Here is a 19,525-nt window from a genome sequence, read left to right on the forward strand (position 1 = left end):
GGGCCCGCCGATCAGGACAGCGACTCCCAGTACGAGGGCCAGGCCCAGCTGCAGATTACGAGCATCCAAAAGCCGCGTAACAAACGCAAGAACTTCAAGCCGATAAGCAGCCGGATGGTGGAAGTGTCCGATGAATCTGAAAAGGAGGACGATGAGTTGGAAGCGTTGGAGGAGAGTTCCAGTGAGATATTGGAATACGAGAGGAAGACGATGCTGTTGCCAGCGGAGGATAGATCGAAACAAAGGCTGAACAACAACGAGGTCAGCCCCATGGATCTGTCCGTTGCCACCAGGCCACCATCTTCCGAGGCTGACGATGACAGTGGGGATTCACTTAGGCATAAGTTCATCCTGGAACAGCTCAGATCTCAGAAACTTTACTCCCCTGGTACTGAGGTGAGTATCTTCTATAGTGTTTCTTGTTTAATACATACGCTATTGATATTTGGCTATTCATATTTTATGCGTATCGATGACAGGTGTTTCGTATCTACTCTACGCTTAAGACACATTTTGGTAACGGGAAAACGTTAGCTGAGGCGAAAATGATACGAAGAACGCAGCAGGCTTAAAAGCGAAATTGACTTGACTCTACTTTTCATTAATTAAGTACACGATTAACAGTGAATTCTCAAGAAACAAATTATTTTCACGAAGATGATTAAATAATGGTAAATTTAGAAAACAGCGTTTCTAACGTTATTCTATTTTTTAATTTACGGAATTAATCAATGTGACTGCTGTGCTTTTCATGAAGCATATCAAGACTGCGGATGTTTATTCAAATTCATATTTTTATAACCATAGCTAAAGAAATGGAACCTAAATAAAGGATTTGTTTCACTCGTTAAACACGTATAAACGAATATCTGATTTTGAATGTTTTCATGTCTGAAAATTTCTCATAATTAAACAAGCATCCGTATAGTCTAGGAATATTTTCTGTTCAATGAATAATGTTCCAATTCCTTGCCCAAGGAAGGGGATAAAATAAAACGAAGAACAAGAGAAACAAAATAGGATGCAAAATATAAATTTAAACAACCTGAAATTAAGTAACCTTACATTAAAACACAACCTGTTACATGTGTTATTATCAACGGTACTAATTAAGGGTTAGAAACTAATTACATGTAATATTCAGAGCGTGAGATAAATTTCTATTCAAGTGCCATTTCCTTAGCTGTATTATTAACCGTTTATATAATACGCGCGCAACGGAATATTTCGTGTTTACTTTTACAACGCTTATCGGCGTGCAACGGGAAAATTTCGATGCAACGTCAAACGTTATGACGACTTCTAGTGGTGTCTAGCGTGCTTGGTGGAATCGCACGTCGGTTAACATGCGCAAAATAACTTGCATAGGAATTCATTCGCGTCATTTCATTCACGTGACATGTATCGATCGTCCACAGGCCAGGAGTCCGAACTCAGAATCGTCGGAGAAAAGTGGAAGCGGCGTTTTGGATACCGAATCGGGACGATTGGACGATACTCCGTTCGAGGATGATCGAGGGCAGGATGGTGACGGTGAGACCGAGTGCGAGGAGAGGAAACCCTTCGAAGGAATGAGGGAGTACGCTGAATCGACTATGCAGGAGTTGTTGGCGATCTACGGGCTGGCGGGAGGAGAATTGGCCAAGTCAGTGAGCAGACAGCTACCGCCGACCTTTCTGAACCCTCCGACTGGTCATCAGCCTCACGGTAAGTCTTCCTCCTGCTGATCTTGCTCTTTTAACTTACAATGTACAGTTTTCTTTAAAAAAAAAAAAAAAAAAAAAAAAAAGGTTCTCTATGCAACTGTTATAAATATGAGACACGTAGCTATATCAATTTCCCTAATATCAGTGTAGTATTTAAATTTCTCGCAAGCCTATAAATATCTACAATCTGCTAACAAATCTCTTAATCAAATTTTTTTGCATACCATTCGTATTATATTAGTACGATATACGATACGCATTTCAATTTATCTATTATCGGTGTACCATTTGAATTTCCCATAAACGTATAAACATCCGCGACCTAACAAATGTCCTAATCGAATTACAACTGCAACTCCATCACAGGCCAAGCTCGTTATTTGCAAACGTCTCTCCGACCATGTACATTTATTTCTATCCAAGACTCACCTAGCGAGCAATTAGAAGTAAGCAGGTTAACAGTTGTTAACGACCGTCTTGCGAGAACAAACTAGAACTTGTCGTTCGCCGTACAAGCTTCAGCTAGAGGCTATTAACGCGTGGGCGGTGCTCGAAGCTGAAGAGAGAAAGAGAGAGAGAGAGAGAAAGAGAGAGAGCGAAAGGATAAAACGGTTGGATCCTCGATTTTCAAGGATCCCACGAAATACCATCGGTTTGGAAGAGCATCGATGGTGGTCGCGTCAGGTTCCACGAATCGTTATTATTCGCGGCAGGACTTCGCACTCTTCGCTGAAGAGAAATTAAAGGCGCTCTCGGTGTTCGACGAAATCGTTAGTCGAGGCAACTGTCGCACGTTGGACGATTGGTTGGCATCGAATTCGGGGTTGGGCTACGAACAATTGACAACTGTAACTAGCTGGCATTCGTGATCGTACTTGGCGGAAAATCAATTTTATTCAAACGCATGGTATTCACGACCTCGGCTCTTTTAACGTCGTTTTATCGCCCGTCAGAGAAAAAGGAAAACTCGGCGTTAACGTGAAATTAGCTTGGTCAGATTAATTCAACTATGGAGATTCATTGTTTCTGTTATCGTAACCGGGCTTATCGATTATACGGCTGGTTATTCTCTCCGATAGATTCTTAAGTGAAACGAGGTTACCGCGAAACCACTCTGATCGATCGAGAAAGAATCGACTGCTTTTGTTATTAAACCGATCTCCTGCGCTATTATTTAGAAACTGATGATATTGACGAATTGACAAATTGGGAATTGTAGGGTGTAAACTTGTCTCGTACAATTTTACGCCAAATAGGAGAGCTTGTAAAATTTGTTTGTACAATTTCGTTGTCCCATAATCGAAGTTGGCGCAGTTCTTCTTCCTTGGCTCACAACTTTGGGCATAATCTAAATAGCGCTTCTAATTCGAAATGACTGCATCTCACTCTAATTGGCAATTTTTCCTTCTCGACGATTCTTCTTCTTATTCCGACAACTTTGAACCTGATCTAAATAATTCGAATTTTAAATAGATCTTATCTTAGCAACTCGGTGCGGTTACGCAAGAGAGGTCTTTTCTTTTCATTATTTATAGTCGTATCAACCGGTTGAATGGAGAAGTCGCAATTATACTTACTATATAATTTAGAGCATTTTAGATAATTTAATGGCTCTCGTAGTATCGACTTACGATCTTTCAAATTGCCCTTTATAGTCCTTTTTATATTAAATTCCCGTATATGTATAGGCAGGATGTTTCTTGCGCCGAAGAACGAGATGTTCTGTTCTTAATAAAACGCTGAATACAATTTATTGCTTCAATTGTTCGAGAGATGTTCTCTCCGTTTGAAAAGAACAACGAGTAAAACAGTCACTCTGGTACGTGGTTCGTTCGTGTTCCATCCGTTCTAATTGTATTCAACTTTCTCAAGTCGAACGCTCCGATACCGAATGATCGAAGAATCGAAATGTTGGCGAAAGAAACCGTAGCAGTCGCTGCAGTTTCCTCGGCCGCTGAAAATTATTAGCAACGAGGGAAGTGACGACCGGCGGGCAGACTAGTTTTTAGATTAGACTGTACGTATGCACCAGAACAGAATGTGGCACTTACATATTGCCAGTGCATCGCATATGCGCGCACGTGAATATGCGATGGCTCTCGCAAGATGGCCGACTTATAACTCATAAAGTCGGTCGGACTGCGCGAACCGTTGACTGCCTCGCGATCGATGGATGCCTTTGAGATCAGCCAGCGTCATCGTTTCCCGTTGCCGCGCGTCTCGCGTGGGTTGACAGTCTCACGAATTCCTCGCGGTGTGTATTGTATGTACGCCTCGGCTTGACGCGCGAGCGAGCGAGTTGGAGCGCACGCGCGCGCGCCCTCGTCCACGCCGCAGACTAACGAGTCAATTTCGCTATTCTTCGTCCGGCTTTTGCCTCGAAGATACTAGCCGTCGAGTTTTTGAATTACCTTCTGCCAGAGCTGATTGATTCATAGCCGAAGTCCTTGCCAGATTAACGTCTTCCTGGCGAATTGAGTTTTCTTCATTCGCAAAGACGCAACTGGTTACTGCGTCTTCTTTGTATCAATGAAACGCCATCGGCATTTTTCTTGGTTAGATGGAAAATTGAAAGGCGCATAAATGTAGAGAATGCGGCTAATAGGAAAAAAGATACATGAAACATGCGACGTGAAATACTGTTTATAATATCTTCCACGATAGAAGAAATCTCCGCTTAGATTCTATTTCTGCAGTGATATTTTTCAAAGTCTAAATTTGTATAAACATATGCAATCTATTGCGTGATAGATACCACAATGCAATATTCCATCTGTACACAATTTATTATCATTATGTATTTATAAGTACAAACGCTCGATAATTAGATTATTTATACGAATGCATTAGTAATAGTTTGTTATAATGGTATAAATAATTAAATCTCGTTAGCTACTGCGCCACCTTTCTATCAATGAAACACTACCAACGTTTTCGTTGGTCAGTAGAATATGGATATTTTATACATTTTTCATCGCACATATTTTTGAACATTACGCGAATGAATTCTCGTACTTTTAAATTCCCTTCAAACGCCTGAACATGTACAGTCTATCAATCACGAAATTTATTTTATAGATGACACGAGAAGTGTAGGTTAAAAGTGGCGTCGATTGTCGAATTCTAACACTTGGTGAAAATTCTTCGGCTATGACTCATCGTTTCAATCGTAAACCTTCCATCATAATATTCATACATTATGTAAGTTAATCTTACATCGATGTACGTAGAAGGACTGTCCATTATTGGTCGATCGAGTATATCGTATATCGCGTCGATTGACTCTTTCTTTGTATCGTCCCATTGTCCCATCCGGTTTGAGAATAATCTTTCGTCGTATTCGATTAAATTCACGGTCCGTTGTACGACGCCATCCTGCCAATTACCAGAAAACTGACCGCGTGAAATCGAATGCGACATGCCTCGTAACTCGTCACCAGAGTATGTTCCCTCCTTCTTCTCCTTTTCGTCAGGAATTGGGAATCTTTGCTGACACACATCTACTCTTATCCTTTCTTCTCGCTTGAGAATCTTCGAGAGTGTGGCAAATGGAAGCACTGTCACGCGTTATTTCTTCATCAAGAGCCGGTAACAAGATTAGAGATTGAGGATTAACCTCGAAGCAACAGAACCAACCTGTGAGAAGAAGAAGAGGAAAAGAAATTAATTTCTGTCGAGAAACTACGCTTGTCAGTCATCGTTCAAGAATATTCTCGGAAATTTGAATTTAAATAATTTAGCGAACGACCTAGAATCATTGAATTCGTTAGATTCAAATACCGGATGTTGTTTCGAGTGGCAGTTAGCGACGAAGATGAAACTTGGCTGGTATCACGGACAGAGTAGATGAAACTAAAACACGAAATGTTAGATTTGATAATTCGGCGATTACACTTAACCTATGCCTAATTGAAATTTAATTCAAAAATAATTCTAACCCCACAAGTTTTCTATCTCTGTAAGCGTCTTTTCTAATGAACGAAACGCGAAACGATGAGAAGACCACTTCTTATTTGAATTTGAGATTAAATACATATTTTTACCATTGTCCTAAATAACTGTCGTAGTGTTAATTACGTTGTTGATTCTTTTATAAAGGCCAGTAGATGTATCACCTATTTCTTTTTCTATTTTCCGCATATTTCGTATTAAAATGTATCCCTCGACATACATCAAGTAGCATGAAAATCAGAAAATCCATACGGTACATTTATATTTTTCATTTGCTATCTGTCAAATTTCACTTCAACCGGCCAATAGAAATTTATTAACGCGATTAATTAAAGATTAACGCGAAGAAGAATAGAAACTCGAAAGGATGTTCCCAGTCACATAAGTAACGGGTTCACAGCGGTAAAACGATGTCAAGTTGTTTCAGTTAAGATAACTTGAATGATTCGAATGAAATTTAAAACGAGAACGAGCGTAACATCGAAGGCGAGATCCGGCGAGAATCCCTTTGACTTTTCTTCATCTTCTTCGATGTTTCGTCTCCCACAAGTTTCGCCACCTACACACAGACACACGATGGAACAAAAGACTACCTCTTGCGTTGTATCTTAGGGATTGATACGGAAAAAATCGGGCATAATTTATCATGTAAAAGCGACTCGAACAGAAACCGCGTGTCGCCGCGGTGAATCGGCTTGCCGGTAGAGAGACGAAGGAAAAAGGAACACCGTGGTTTCTTCTGCCTCTTCAGACGTCCGTCTTTTCTATGAACCTTGACGTTCCCTCGAATACGCCGCGTATCCATTTCTTCCGTCAGGAATACATTAACCATTCACGTTAACCTAGAAAACGCGCGCGAGTTTACGTAATAATTCTAATAATTAGTTAGAGAAAAGATCCTTTGCTATCTCCGACGAAGAAAGAAAAAGAAACGAGGAAAAAAGTTCCCTCTATGAAAGAACCGTGACGAGTTGAATCGCGAGGCAAAGAACGATAAAGTGAACATCGACTATTGATCGATCTATAGATCATTCCAACCTAAATACTTTGAGATATACGTATTAAATTATGACTATTCACCCCTGAAGTTGCATTATTTCTCTAGTTTAATTCAGACATGGAGGGAAGAATTGAGAATTATAGCGACGTGAATTACACTGAGTTCATCAACTTGCAAAATAACTGCAAGATTATTTTATTACGCCTCGTTAATTTCCTTCAAACGCTATAAATGTTTTCCTGGATTGAAACTAAACAATTCGTCCACCCCAGTAGGGTGGTTAACCTTACCATTCTGCTCGCTTGCTCTTCGCGTCTGAATGGCTTCGGCGATCTCCTCCTTTACGATTTCATGATACTTCAAAGGCGTGAAGTACACGAGAAAGTAAGTGAAAAGTAAGATTTAGGTCTATTGAATGCAACTAGAACCAAATACTCGAAGACTGACCTGTACTTTAATAACATTTATCGAAATATAAAATTTATATCGGGTCATGTGGTCCAAGAGAGGATAGAACGGATGCTTCTTCGTGCGTTTCAATAGCGAAATGAACGCGTTAAACCGGCATATTTATCGCGCTATTTATTTCGGGGGTGCGTGAGCGAACAACCAGCAACGGTTGAATCATGTTAGAGGAGCGAAGCGGGCAGGGACGGGGTAATCCGGCGCGAAGAAAAGCAGAAAAGCCGCGTGTGCTGTTGCTGGTGCTAGTCTCAGGGCACAGTGGGGTGGAGGACAGCGATGCCTCCGTGAACCCATTAATCATTCCAGCCGGATAAAAGGCAGCAAGGATGAAAAGAGAAGACAGACAGTCGGACGGACGGCGAGCAAGGCATGCAGGCGGCCAAGGAGAGAGAAAGAGAGAGAGAGAGAGAGAGAGAAAGCTCTTCCTTTCGTTCCTTCTGTCGTTGTTTCGCTTCGATCGCCTTCTCTTCCTCCGCTACGGCCCCCGAAGGATCATTTTTTATTTTGCCTCTTTTCGAAATTCGTCGGACGCTCCTATTGTCGGGACCCACGAGAGAAGAGAGAGAGACTCTCTCGGACGAGACTGAACCCGAGGTCCGACCAGCGCTCATTTCGACGGGGGGAAGATTCATTAACTGATAACGCGATTCTTTCTTCGGTCGTTCTGTTGTTGAAAATGATATCCCGCCACGAGAAGGCTTTTGGACACCTGTTGGGACACAATGTACTTAGGAGATTTTTGTGCGCACCTTTTGGATCGCTATTACTCGGGAAAATGTACAACGAATGAAGTGGAAAATGATTCATCGATGCGTAATACAGCGTTCCACATTTTGAATTCGTCAAAATTGAGAGACGCGTTGGATTGGTGTGTTGGACGATGAAATTGAGACTGGCACTTGACGAGTTTGGGAAGTTCCATTCGAGGTTGACAGAGTTTCGAACTTCGACAAGAGGTTTGTTCAGCGATGACGAAGTATACAAAGTTTGTTGTACAGATGTCACGCTTTTGCTTTGAAGCCGATATATAACAGATGTAAATTGCTAGAGGAAGAATAGCATAGAAGAAGGAGCGTTAGTGTGCTAGCATTTGCATTAAATATTAATTATAATTAGACTGTGAATGTTACAATTTCACGAAGATATGGAATCTGAATACACGTTGGTCTCACCTACTATATATCATAACTTGTTCTTTGCTTCAAATAGCTACAATTTGCATTTCTATACTCCCCAATTTCTCGTAAAAATACTCAATTTATTCTAATTACGAATATACCGCGCTAAGCGTATTAACGATTAGTCAGTCCGCTATCTAACAAAAATACTTTCAATCGACAATTTTCACTGAGAACTTTTCATTACGATCTTTCATTGACAACGTTCGGTTAAGAACGTCCATTACGAACGAAACCCTTTCAGTTAAAAAAATATGAATAAAACACGACGAAATTCACCAGATGCGTAGAGGAACCGGAGAAAACTCGAAATCAGCTGGCTCGCTTTTCAACGAGCGTTACGAATCGCTTCCGATTTAATTCGAGACTCTGGTGGGCCCTGGATCAGCGGCATAAACGGAAGGGGGAGATCGTTCTGGTTACGAGCTTTTATGTCTCCACGTGTAGGCCACTTGAGCACGTAGGTAGAGTATGTACCGAGGAATAGCGCGATGTAGGTCTGCCACGAGATCGAAATCGGAGCTCCTTCTTCGTTGGGAGACAAAAGGGACCCTGGTCCGGATGACAGGAGGTGTCGAGAACCTTTGGGATCGGCGACCTGTTGAATCCCTTCACTCTCTCTCTCTCTCTCTCTCTCTCTCTCTTTCTCTTTCTCTCTCATAACCTTCAACGAATTCTGCATTATTGTGAAAGAAGAAAAAACGAACAGGAGAAGAGGGACCGTGCGCTTCTCGAGAGGCCGAAATACGTTAACCCTTATCTACCGTTTCACAAAGAAGGATTTCGGAATAATCGCGAGACTGTGGCCCACGTGGCCCATTATTACCCCCACCAGAGTCGAATTTAATTCGTTTGCCATGGCAAACTGGAATTATCGCGAGGATAGTTAACGTTAGTGATGGTAGTTCGAATGTAACTACTTGGCTGATTTTCTGCGAATTTTCCGCAGTACCATGGTCACCTGGAAAAGAGTAAAGGGTATATTCTGTGGTGTCTCGCGTCGTTTAAATTAAGTTTAGAAACGATGAAATCACGTAGTGGAACATTCCACGCTTGCAAACTGAGAAGGTTATTAACTGATCGCAATATCTACTGTGCATTCATGGCGAATTTAAAGACGCAAAAATTTGCAGAATGCGCACAATGTCCACAGAGTAAGGCACCCGTACAGTATTTCGTAGGTGGAACAAATCTTGATTCAGGTGAACCTGAAAATTTGTATTACCTTGCTCGTAATCATATAGGAATTTGTATAAATGTTCACTATCTGTTCGTTAGATTCCTAGGTTCAGATAATGTGACTGAGTTTCTCAAGAGACATTTCTAACACGTTAATCGTTACGAAATACACGCGTGGCCCGTTTTTGAAATCAACAAGAGAAGTGTTTCCATTATGCAAATTCATACTTTTTTACGCAATCTTAATACAAATATCCCACTATCATTGGAAATATAACATTATCCTGCTCTTATCTCTACTTATTTCTATTTATTTTCGCCTATACATATGTATACATTCTTGCACTTTAAAATTTCTAAATGCGTACAAATCCGCAATCTATCTGTCCCCAGCCAGAATCTACATTCCGTCTATTTCAACTTTCCAATCGCCAACATATATAAACGATTACTAATATGATCAAACAGATATTAATACTCCAAAAGCTTGTTAGAAACACCGAATAATAAATCGATATATTGGCTTTGGTCGTGTAACGATCAATCATTCCTCCAAACGACGGGAAACGGTGACAAGTGCGGTCTAATGTGTTGGAATTTCAACGCGCGGCGAGTCGAAGGAAACCGGAGGAATTCACGGAGACGTCAACTGGAATCGCGGAACGTTTTATGGAAGCTTTTATGAAAGCCTTTACGAGCCACGTCCCGAACTAGGCCTGCTTCTGTTGAACACGTGAGGCCTTCCTTCTTGTATATACATTTGCATCTCCTGCTTTTCTTCGTTACGTGCTCGATAACATCCGCGATGTTTATGGAAAAATCGAAACGTTGCCAACGTGAAGGAGAGGAACGCGTGTGATTCGTCTTCTGGTCGAGTCTATTGGTGATGTCCGCTTCCGGGTTAATTGAATCTTCTTTTTTTGTTCGTCAATTAAGTTCTGAGTCAGAGACTAACAGAGAAAGAGGTCTTATTGAGGATGGTACGGCCATTTCTAGTCGAATTGTTTTTCTGCTTGTGCTTCTCGTGAGAATTCTTGGTTTCGTGGAATTACAGTAGGATTCGGTAGATCTCAAGCTCTTCACAGTGTAATAAAACGACGATGAAGCGGCGGTTTGAGAATGAACGATTTCTTTATCGTCACGATTTCCTGCATTTCTGGCGTAATGAAATTTAACTCTTTGACGGTGTAATAAAACGTCGAAGAATTGAGAATGAACGATTCAGAAAATAATTCTTTCTTTATCGTCAAGATTTCTCTTTTTTCTATTTCTGAACTGTTTTACGCAATAATTTGTTAACTCATAATATCAGTGAACCGACGAGGTTGCAAACTTCCCTTTTATAATTTTACAATAATTTGTAAAACTTTGTCTACAAAATTACGTAGGAAATTTCATTCGTTTTAGCGCTAAATTTCTCGGTATTAACAATTCGTATTAACAATTTCCGACTTGTCAAATTTCATTAACGATATTAGTCCAATTTTGCAACATCGTATAAGTATTACGTACGAAAAATACATACTTTTTACGTGAGCTGTTTACGTGAAATAAATATTAAATAATCGTTGTATGTGTGACGAAATGCAAAATACGAATAGCACGATACTTGACGTTTCACTCGAATCGTTCTCGTTCTAACGCGAGAGAATTGTTCGGAGATTAACCAAGCAATCAGTTGGTTTTATCTCAAGATCGTGGAGAATCGAGCAACTGTTCAATTTTTGTACTCTCTGACCGATTTTAACTTTTGCGCGAGTACTCCGAGCGAACGAACAAAAGACGAAGGATGTAGAATTACCGTCAATTGTCCGACTTTTTGTCAAATTAACAACTTTCCATAAAACGAGGGAAAAAAAGCGAGGGCCCCGCTGCCGTTCGTCCTCTTTTTCTCTAGCGAAATTAACACGATCATCGAGGTCAATGGGCGTTGAACGATGAAAGATGAAAACGAATATCAGACCGCGCCCGGGGTTTTTCACTCTCCACGATTCCCGCCTCTCTCGTTTTTCTCTTCTTTTTTTCTACTCCACCCGGCATCTTGTTTATTTTGCCCGTCATGTCAGCCCGCTGACACTCGGACATTCGTTTAAATTTAGAATTCAATGGGATCCTTTTTACCGGGGCGCACTTTGGTGCCATAACGGATTCCCTGGTTCCAGCACGGGGGAGATTATTTGTTTAATTCCGGTCCAGCGTCGATCACTCCTCCGTGTCTTCCTCTTCCTCCGACCTCACTCGAAACGCGATGTAAATATTTTTATTGCTTCTCCAGCGAATATTCTCTTCTTATACACTCGCTGTACATATCGTTGCGTTCGTTTTGGAATTTTTAATAAAACATGATAATAATAAAAATATCACATGGTTGCATTTAACGAAACTACATTGACTTGGAACTCTCTGTAAATAATAATTGATATATCTGGAACCAGAGATATTTTTCTGCTATTCAGAATAAATCGTGTTTGTATTACGTTGTACATATTTTCTCTTTGATATAATGTATACTACAGACCATATTCTTAACGAGTGTCATCCTTCACATTGTAGATTATCGAATATAGAGAAAACAATTTGTGATGTCTGCGTTTCTTTGCCTTCGATTTATTTCTATAGTTCTACAGCTTCTAAGCGATACTAAGTTATATCAATTGTCTACACATAATTCTGATTTCTATAATTCGCTTAGCAATTAGTTTTTCCACATCCTAAATGATACTATCATACAATTTATATTTATTCATAGCAAATAATCTTTTCATACGACGCTACTTACGACGTCATTTTTCCTCATACAAGCAACCATTTCTGTGCACAGTTAAAAAATTCCAAAACTTTCGTTTTGGTTCTAAGCATCCCGATTGAAGGAGTATTCCACGAGATCAACTAACTTGCGTATAAAACTTTCTTGGCTTTTTCCTCCACTCGTTCGCTATTTTAGCTTCATCCCCGGTTTACATGGCCCGTGGCGATCTTTCTCCGCATTTTGCCCAGATCTTATCCGACAGAACTCCACCCCGTCTTTTGTATACGATCGCGTTTCCACGTTCTTCGTACGCATGCGAACTCCCGCGTAAATCAGTGAAGCGCGGCGGACAGGTTCTTCCAGATCCTCGATAGATCGGCTCGAGATAGAGAGTTGCTTGATTTTCGCGTGAAACGCGTTCCACGGCTGAGCTTAGACACCTCTGTCGATGCTTATCTGCTTGCTCGACGCGAATACACCGCCGATCGATCGTCGATGATTACGTTATCAAGGATTCGACGAAACGAGACGATAAAAATCGTTGCAGCTGTGATTTACGATCAGGAAGCAGAAGAGTGTAGCGAAATGCGAGTATATCTGGACGAAGGTAAAGATTTTTTTGTTCATTTATTATCGTATTTTCATTCATTTATTTGTTTGTGAGAAGGAAACTATTGGCAAAATGTATAAAGCATGCAGTTATTGGCAAAGGTATTTGAACACTTGTATCGAAGTAGATCTTGTTTCTGGAATTTCGATCTGTCTTTGCTTTTCTTCATTCGCGTAAAAGATCGACTAGAAAGAAAACCGGTATTCGTAAAGATAAAGTGGTCTCGCGTGTCACGATCAATAAGGTGCAAAGAGGCGGCTATAAAATTCACGCTTTGTGCTCCTTGGGAAAAGGGAACCGACATTAAGGAAATAAAGCAATTAAAGGTTTGTTAACTGTCAGGAAATCAACATGTCTCATGTGTCTTCGTATTTTTATGTCTTTTTTATTTAATGTACGCTCGTTGTAATTCCACCAGGGCGTTATAATTTCTAGTAATTTAACTAACCGTTTTTTTTCTCGATAAAAAAGTTTCAAAATGTCACGCCCTTTCTATTTCAATTTATTTGTTGTGTAGCTTGTTTATTAATTTTCCTAGTCTCTAAATGATACTTTTACACAATTTTGCATCGTGATTTCTTCTAATAACATGCAGAGGCCGGTAACAGAAATCGGATCCTTGGTAAACACGTTGAATTGAAAAAAGCAGGGAAAGAGATTAATAAGATGTTGCCATTATCCGCGACATTTCTGGCAGAGGGAGAGCGCGATCCTCGTTATCCCATGGGCGAAACGTGTCGGGTCAACGGGCTTCATAAACGATAGAAAAGACGACCGTGTCCATTAGCGTTTCCACGGAGGGCCGGCGCGGAGGGTCGATTAATTTTTCAAACAATCCCACTGGCTGGACTCATCGATTCGTGGCCCGAGATAGGGAGACCTGAACACGTCCCACGTTAGAGAAAGAGAGAAAACGAGAGGGCCCATTAGGCCCCGCGGCGCGGAGGCCCCTGCTGCCCCTTGTCAGTCTCCGAAAACCAGAAAGTCAGCTTGTCAAATTAATCACGGATGACCAATCCATCAGCAGGCATTCCTAGCCGAGGAGAATCTTTGCTTGGCTCTCTCTTTCTCTCTTTCTCTGTCCGTTTTCTGCCCAGCAGACCGATCCTCGTTCCGGACGAGGACAACGACAGCACCAGGATTTCGACGTAGTTTCTGCCCCCTTTTTTCGAGGAAACGTTATGGTATGCGTGTGTACCAGGCAACCTGACGCTTCTTCTGCGGCCTTCTTCTTCATATCTTTCTCTCTTTCGCTCGGTGTCTTCTGCTCTTTGATAGATAATGTTAATGCAGGGGAAGAGGACACAGCGCGCGACCACGATGCTTCTGGATGAGTAATGCTAACCCTTCTGCGTTGTCAGACCCGGATCGGGGGAAGTGTTTGCGCAGCCTCTAGGCCAGGGCAGAAAGGTTGTCGAGCTTTTTCTGACGGTGGTCTCTCGACGGATATCGGCGATTATTGAAATTATCGTGGATCGTTGGTTTTTAGTCCGTTGGCTCGATTAATGTGTGACGAAACGATTGATGTTGTGAAGCGAGCAACTTGCTTCATTTTTGCTTTCTACTGCGTAAACGTCTTTCGTATTGGGATAATTTAGAGAGTAACCTTGTCGTTCGATTACAGTGGAAAGTTCATTCGAAAATCGTTTGTTAGAAATATTAATTGACGCTCGATTAACTGGACTGTTTTGCATTGAATACGTTTGACTTAACAGGAAGTTTTATCGCGTGATAAAATAATTGGTAGTGGGACAATTTCGTAAACTTCTATTGTATGAATTTGCCATGAGTTCAAATACGCTATAAGTATTAAACAAATCTAAGAATATTCAGTAGACTACTGACTAGTTCACTATTTTTTATTTTCTAATTATTTTAACATAAATCCGTTACCTTCTGTCCTTAATATCTGTGTCTTGCAACGTAAAATATACAGTAAGATTTATTTATTGGAATTTTGGCTGTGATTGCTCCACGAACTTGAAATCTGTGTCTTTTTAACATTTATAGCCAACGGTGTAAATGAACTTGTGTCGTATGCACAATCAGATTCTAAGAAGATCGAAATAATCTCCGAGCTCCAATTCTCTTCTTCTCTTCCTTCGAACACGATAGAGCGAGCGTTTGTAGCGTTGTATATTTTCTCAGACTGCCGTGGAAAGTCATTCAGACGATAAAATTTTCGTGTCTGTTTGTTGACGTGGCCGGTAATTACGAATCACTCGGGATTGAAGCGGCCCGTTTCTCCGGCAAAATTCGCCTCCACCAAACAGAAAGGGGAAATAAGAACGCAGACGTGTCGCCCCTTTCGTAGGAGTGCGTGCTAGACTCGAAAACACATGGCCAGTGTTGCGTACAGTCCTGGTGAAAAGTGCCTGTTGAGCGATCGATGATCGACGAGCATTACACACGGAACGATCGATCGGGCGAAGATTTCTTCGTGCATTCCGTGAGAACGGTCACAATGACACGCGTGACACGCTTTTTTACTTGGCGATTGCACAAAATTTCGCCAGGCATTTGCCAACTATTTATTACAGGCAATTGGCAAATTAGCGGTCACGCGCCACGGTTTTAGAATCGAACGGAAACAATGGGATCACCGATTATATTTAAATCGGCCGCCTCCTCCCGATCCTTTCTATATCATTTTCTAGAGCCCGCTAGAATTAGCACGATCATTCCGGATTAGGTTAACGCGGCTCTCTGGCCCTTCGTTTTCCTGTGTCGACACTATCGTTCACTTTCATCATGCGACAACGTAGGCGTTCGTTTTTAGAAGTCGACAGACCATTGAGGCGCTTTTAAAAATTTCACTATAAAGTAGCAATCGATTAACCCTCTATGATCAGAGTTATGTTTATTGTTTCCTATTTAATAATCTGCTTTCGAAACTTGGTTACAGTTTCTGCGAAGTTTTTTATACTTTCACAGTCAAAGGAAAGTTTTAGATTGGTACCGTATTGGTATTGGTAATTTTTGTACTACGTTGATAACAATCATCTGTTCTTCGATAATGAGGGTGTGGTGGGCTCGTAATGAAGCTTTGAATGATCTATGCTTAGGTATATAACACCCTTATTTTTACTTACTTTACCTACTCACTGTATATTATACGTATTCGTTGACTTATCAAATATAATTTCGTTTAGTAATATCATGATGTACTGTTTTATCGTTTATCATTTAAATTTCCTTTTCGTTGCATAGAAAAATTGCCTTTTGTGCATTTCAATTTTATTTATGCATAGAAGAACGTGCTTCGTGTGTTGAAATTAAAAAGAATTGAATGAGATGGAAAGTATACTTCGACATAAAGCCTCAAAGGATTAAAAGACGATTAAGCATCGAAAATTCGTTGATCGAAGGGAAATTTCACGTAATTTTAGTTGCACGTGTTCAAACAAAGGGTTAAGGGCCATGCAAAGTCGCATGGCTCTCTTATTCGATCCCGATACGCCGAATGATGCAGGGTACAGAAAAGACCCGCGAAAACCAGTTTGTCGAACCTAATACGGTGACTGTGGCTTCGACGATCTTAATGAACTTCTCTCTTTCCGATGCCCACCTAATCTTCACCTCAAAAACAATCGCCGCTTTTCGACGAATCCGCGATTCGATAGTCAATTTGCATGATAGAGAGAAACACATGGAAAGAGGCTACGTATCGAAATCCTTCTTCAATTTCGTATATAAGAATATCGTATGACGTGTCTCGTGCTAGAAATAATTTATTCTCAAGCTTCTTCAATTCAAAATTTCCGTATTGAATTCTCTTTAATTTCCGAAAGAAAAAAGAAATTACCCAACGCCGTTGGCTGTAAAATAATTTATTCTGAGAAATCTTCAATGTTAAATTTCCAAATATCCTATGCTTGAATATCGAAGAAGACTACTTAAAAAAGTAAATTCTTTTTTCTGAGAATTTTTTTTTTAAATTAAAATTCTTTTCTTTTTCAACTTCCAATAAAAGAACATCTAATGACGTGTCTCCCATTGGCTCTGAGACAAAAGGAATTATCCTTGAATGCCTCGAATTTGAAAGTTGGAAAGTTTGCAAATCTCGAACTCGGATGTTTCCAATAGTCAACACTTGTCCGCCGGAGTGAACGATGTGCAAATAAGGCAGAGCAGAGGATGGCGATGGATAGTAGTTTATGAAAACGTTTTCGCGAGGAATCCTCGGTGTATCGGTGAGCCGAATACAGAGTGGAACGGCATTAAAGCTAGTCTAATCTTAATATTCAAATTCTGCGGCGAAACCTCGCCGGTTCGACGGGGGTGGGATGGCGGAATGGGGTGCAGGGACGTGGAAGGGGGATGGTAAAAGTGAGCCGAGCAAGCGGAGGCCGCGCATAACCGATTCTCGAACTCATAAATTTTAAATTATGTCAAGCAAAAAGAAAGGACGCGCGGATGGGACCCGACCTCGGATAAAATAAGAGTAGAACGAGAGAAGAGCGCCCCCCCTCCCCCTCCCATGATGCTCTAGAAAAAAGCAGAAAAGCCTCGACAGGCCCCGAAGAACCCAAATCAGGCCCCTGAGGATTATTAAGCAGGCCAGATTTTCGTGAAACAATATTTTGATAACCACGTTCTATAATATAGTCATATTTCATAGAATAATACCCCCCTACATCTTCAAATACCACATTTTGTGCACGCGAACATATTTCATACAATAATACCTTTCTACATTGCTAAATACAAAATCACGTACACGTGGCTGTATTTCAAGAAGCAGCCATGTGCAAATCACGCGAGAAAAACGTAATTTTTGTTGATTTTCTGATTTTAATATGAAAACAACGTGCAAAGATGTAGATCTTTTAAAAGTAGCTTCGATAAGTCGAAGTTTCATGTAATTATCACGTCAGATAATATTTTAATGAACATTGCTGCTGAATCGTTGTTATTGCTAATAATCAGATAGAAGATATTTATACATATCCGTATTTCTATGAAGATATGCGATTAGAAAAATGATGTTACTATGTGTTGTAACGAGTACTATACACTGGATTGTATATTTCTACATACTACGTGCATTCGGCACATAATTGCACGTTTAAATTTCCCACGAATAAAAATCCGCAGCCTAGTAATAATAATTTGTTAGAAACGATAACTTATCAGCAAAATCAAATTGATTTAGCCAATAATCTCGTTGATTTCAACGTTTACAACAACCATGCGCAAAATATAGTCACATCACGGTCCATTTACGGTTGAAATATCTCGGTCGTTTAAGTAACACCCTTATCTCGTCGGAGGAAAAAGTAGAAGAACGAGTCTCGCGCCTCGAACGTTCGGGTTTCTGCGTTTTAAATCCGTTTTAAGAGTGTCATATCGTGGTGGAAAGGGGAAGACGAGGATGGGAAGAGAGAGAAGGGAGACTTATTGCCCTGGCACGTTTTCCATACGCGAAACAGCTTTATGGGGGTCGCCACGAAATTTCGGGGCCCCCACCCATTACCGCGTCGCGAGGGGCCCCACCGAGTCGAATTTCCGGCATTAATTCGACATTATGCGATATTCAAATCGGGCCCGGTGGAATTTTTCGGTCTAACGAGCTCCTACCCCCTTTTTCCTTAACCCCCTTCTATCCACGCCCCCCGGCTGCATTTTGCCTGCGCAGAGTCACGGCCGTTCCTCTCATGTCGATGAAGAAACAGGAGATTACGTTATTCCGCGCTGTATCGCAGAATTCCTTCTCGAATAGCAAACGCTGCGTGGATTTCGACTCGCGAATATTTGTTCTTTGTTCCGTTCTACATTATATTTATGCGTTACGAGTAATTTTGTTTTTTAAGTGAATTTAGTTTTTATTTAGGGGTTGAAATTATTTTCAGTAGGCTCTTCGCTCTATTACTGTGGCATAATATACTTCGTTCTAATGATTCGATAATGATTCAGCTAAATGATAATTAATCGTCAACTATTGTGTAGAATATTCTTTGCGACATTCTTCGCTGATTTATAGGTATTTCGTAAAAATGAACGTTCATTATAAGCATTGTGAACATTGAGCTAATCTCTATGAATGTCTCGCCGCAATGTTTCATTCGCATTTCAGTTTTAATTCGTCGATCAAGTTATGTGATTGCATCCTGTTTTCCGACAAAATCCCATGCATCTGTCACCTATTGCTAAAAGACATATCTTTGCACCGGAAAGATTGTTCCCCTTTTTAAGCGCGCCATATGAAAGTGCGCTCTTTTAACCACTGAACAACATCAAAATCAGGAAATCAACGAAACTGCGCTCGTCGTATCTGTCTGCTGCAATCTTTCCTTAATATCCAATCATTAATTGAAATCTCGGTATCCTGTACTTCCATTCTCTTTTCTGTACAAACTTCGCATAACACTACTTTCCTTTGCCAAGACTCTCGTCACAATTGTTACTATTGCCATTTTAATGAACAACAACAGGGTCAAGTCTCGGTCAATAATTAAGCGAAAATCGTTTACCTTCCAATTTAATGGCGCGTATCGAACGACGACGACGACGACGACGAGAGAGAGAGAGAGAGAGAGAGAGAAAGGGAGAGAGAAAGAGTGGTCTCGAACGAGCGGGAGGACAGAGGCTGCGTTTTCTGGCACGGTTCGGCGCGGCTCCTCTTTGTTCATGGCCGTTTCATTTTTCGAGTACGGCGGATAATTAATCTTGGGTGGGCATAAAAGG

At 40.8% G+C, this 19,525-nt stretch overlaps 1 protein-coding gene across 6 annotated transcripts in view; it reads left to right on the plus strand.

Annotated features, from left to right (window-relative positions):
• The window catches only part of LOC100749506, a 165,800-nt gene that overhangs the window by 96,160 nt on the left and 50,115 nt on the right, over window positions 1-19,525 (plus strand). For all 6 annotated transcript variants that reach the window (XM_024368067.2, XM_012387010.3, XM_033320974.1 and 3 more), the window contains exons 4-5: window positions 1-396; window positions 1,419-1,707. In XM_024368067.2, coding sequence (XP_024223835.1) covers window positions 1-396; window positions 1,419-1,707 — 685 coding nt within the window. The remainder of the gene's footprint in view (window positions 397-1,418; window positions 1,708-19,525) is intronic.

Source organism: Bombus impatiens, unplaced genomic scaffold, assembly GCF_000188095.3.
Source record: "Bombus impatiens unplaced genomic scaffold, BIMP_2.2 scf_0027, whole genome shotgun sequence".
NCBI classification, from domain to species: domain Eukaryota; kingdom Metazoa; phylum Arthropoda; class Insecta; order Hymenoptera; family Apidae; genus Bombus; species Bombus impatiens.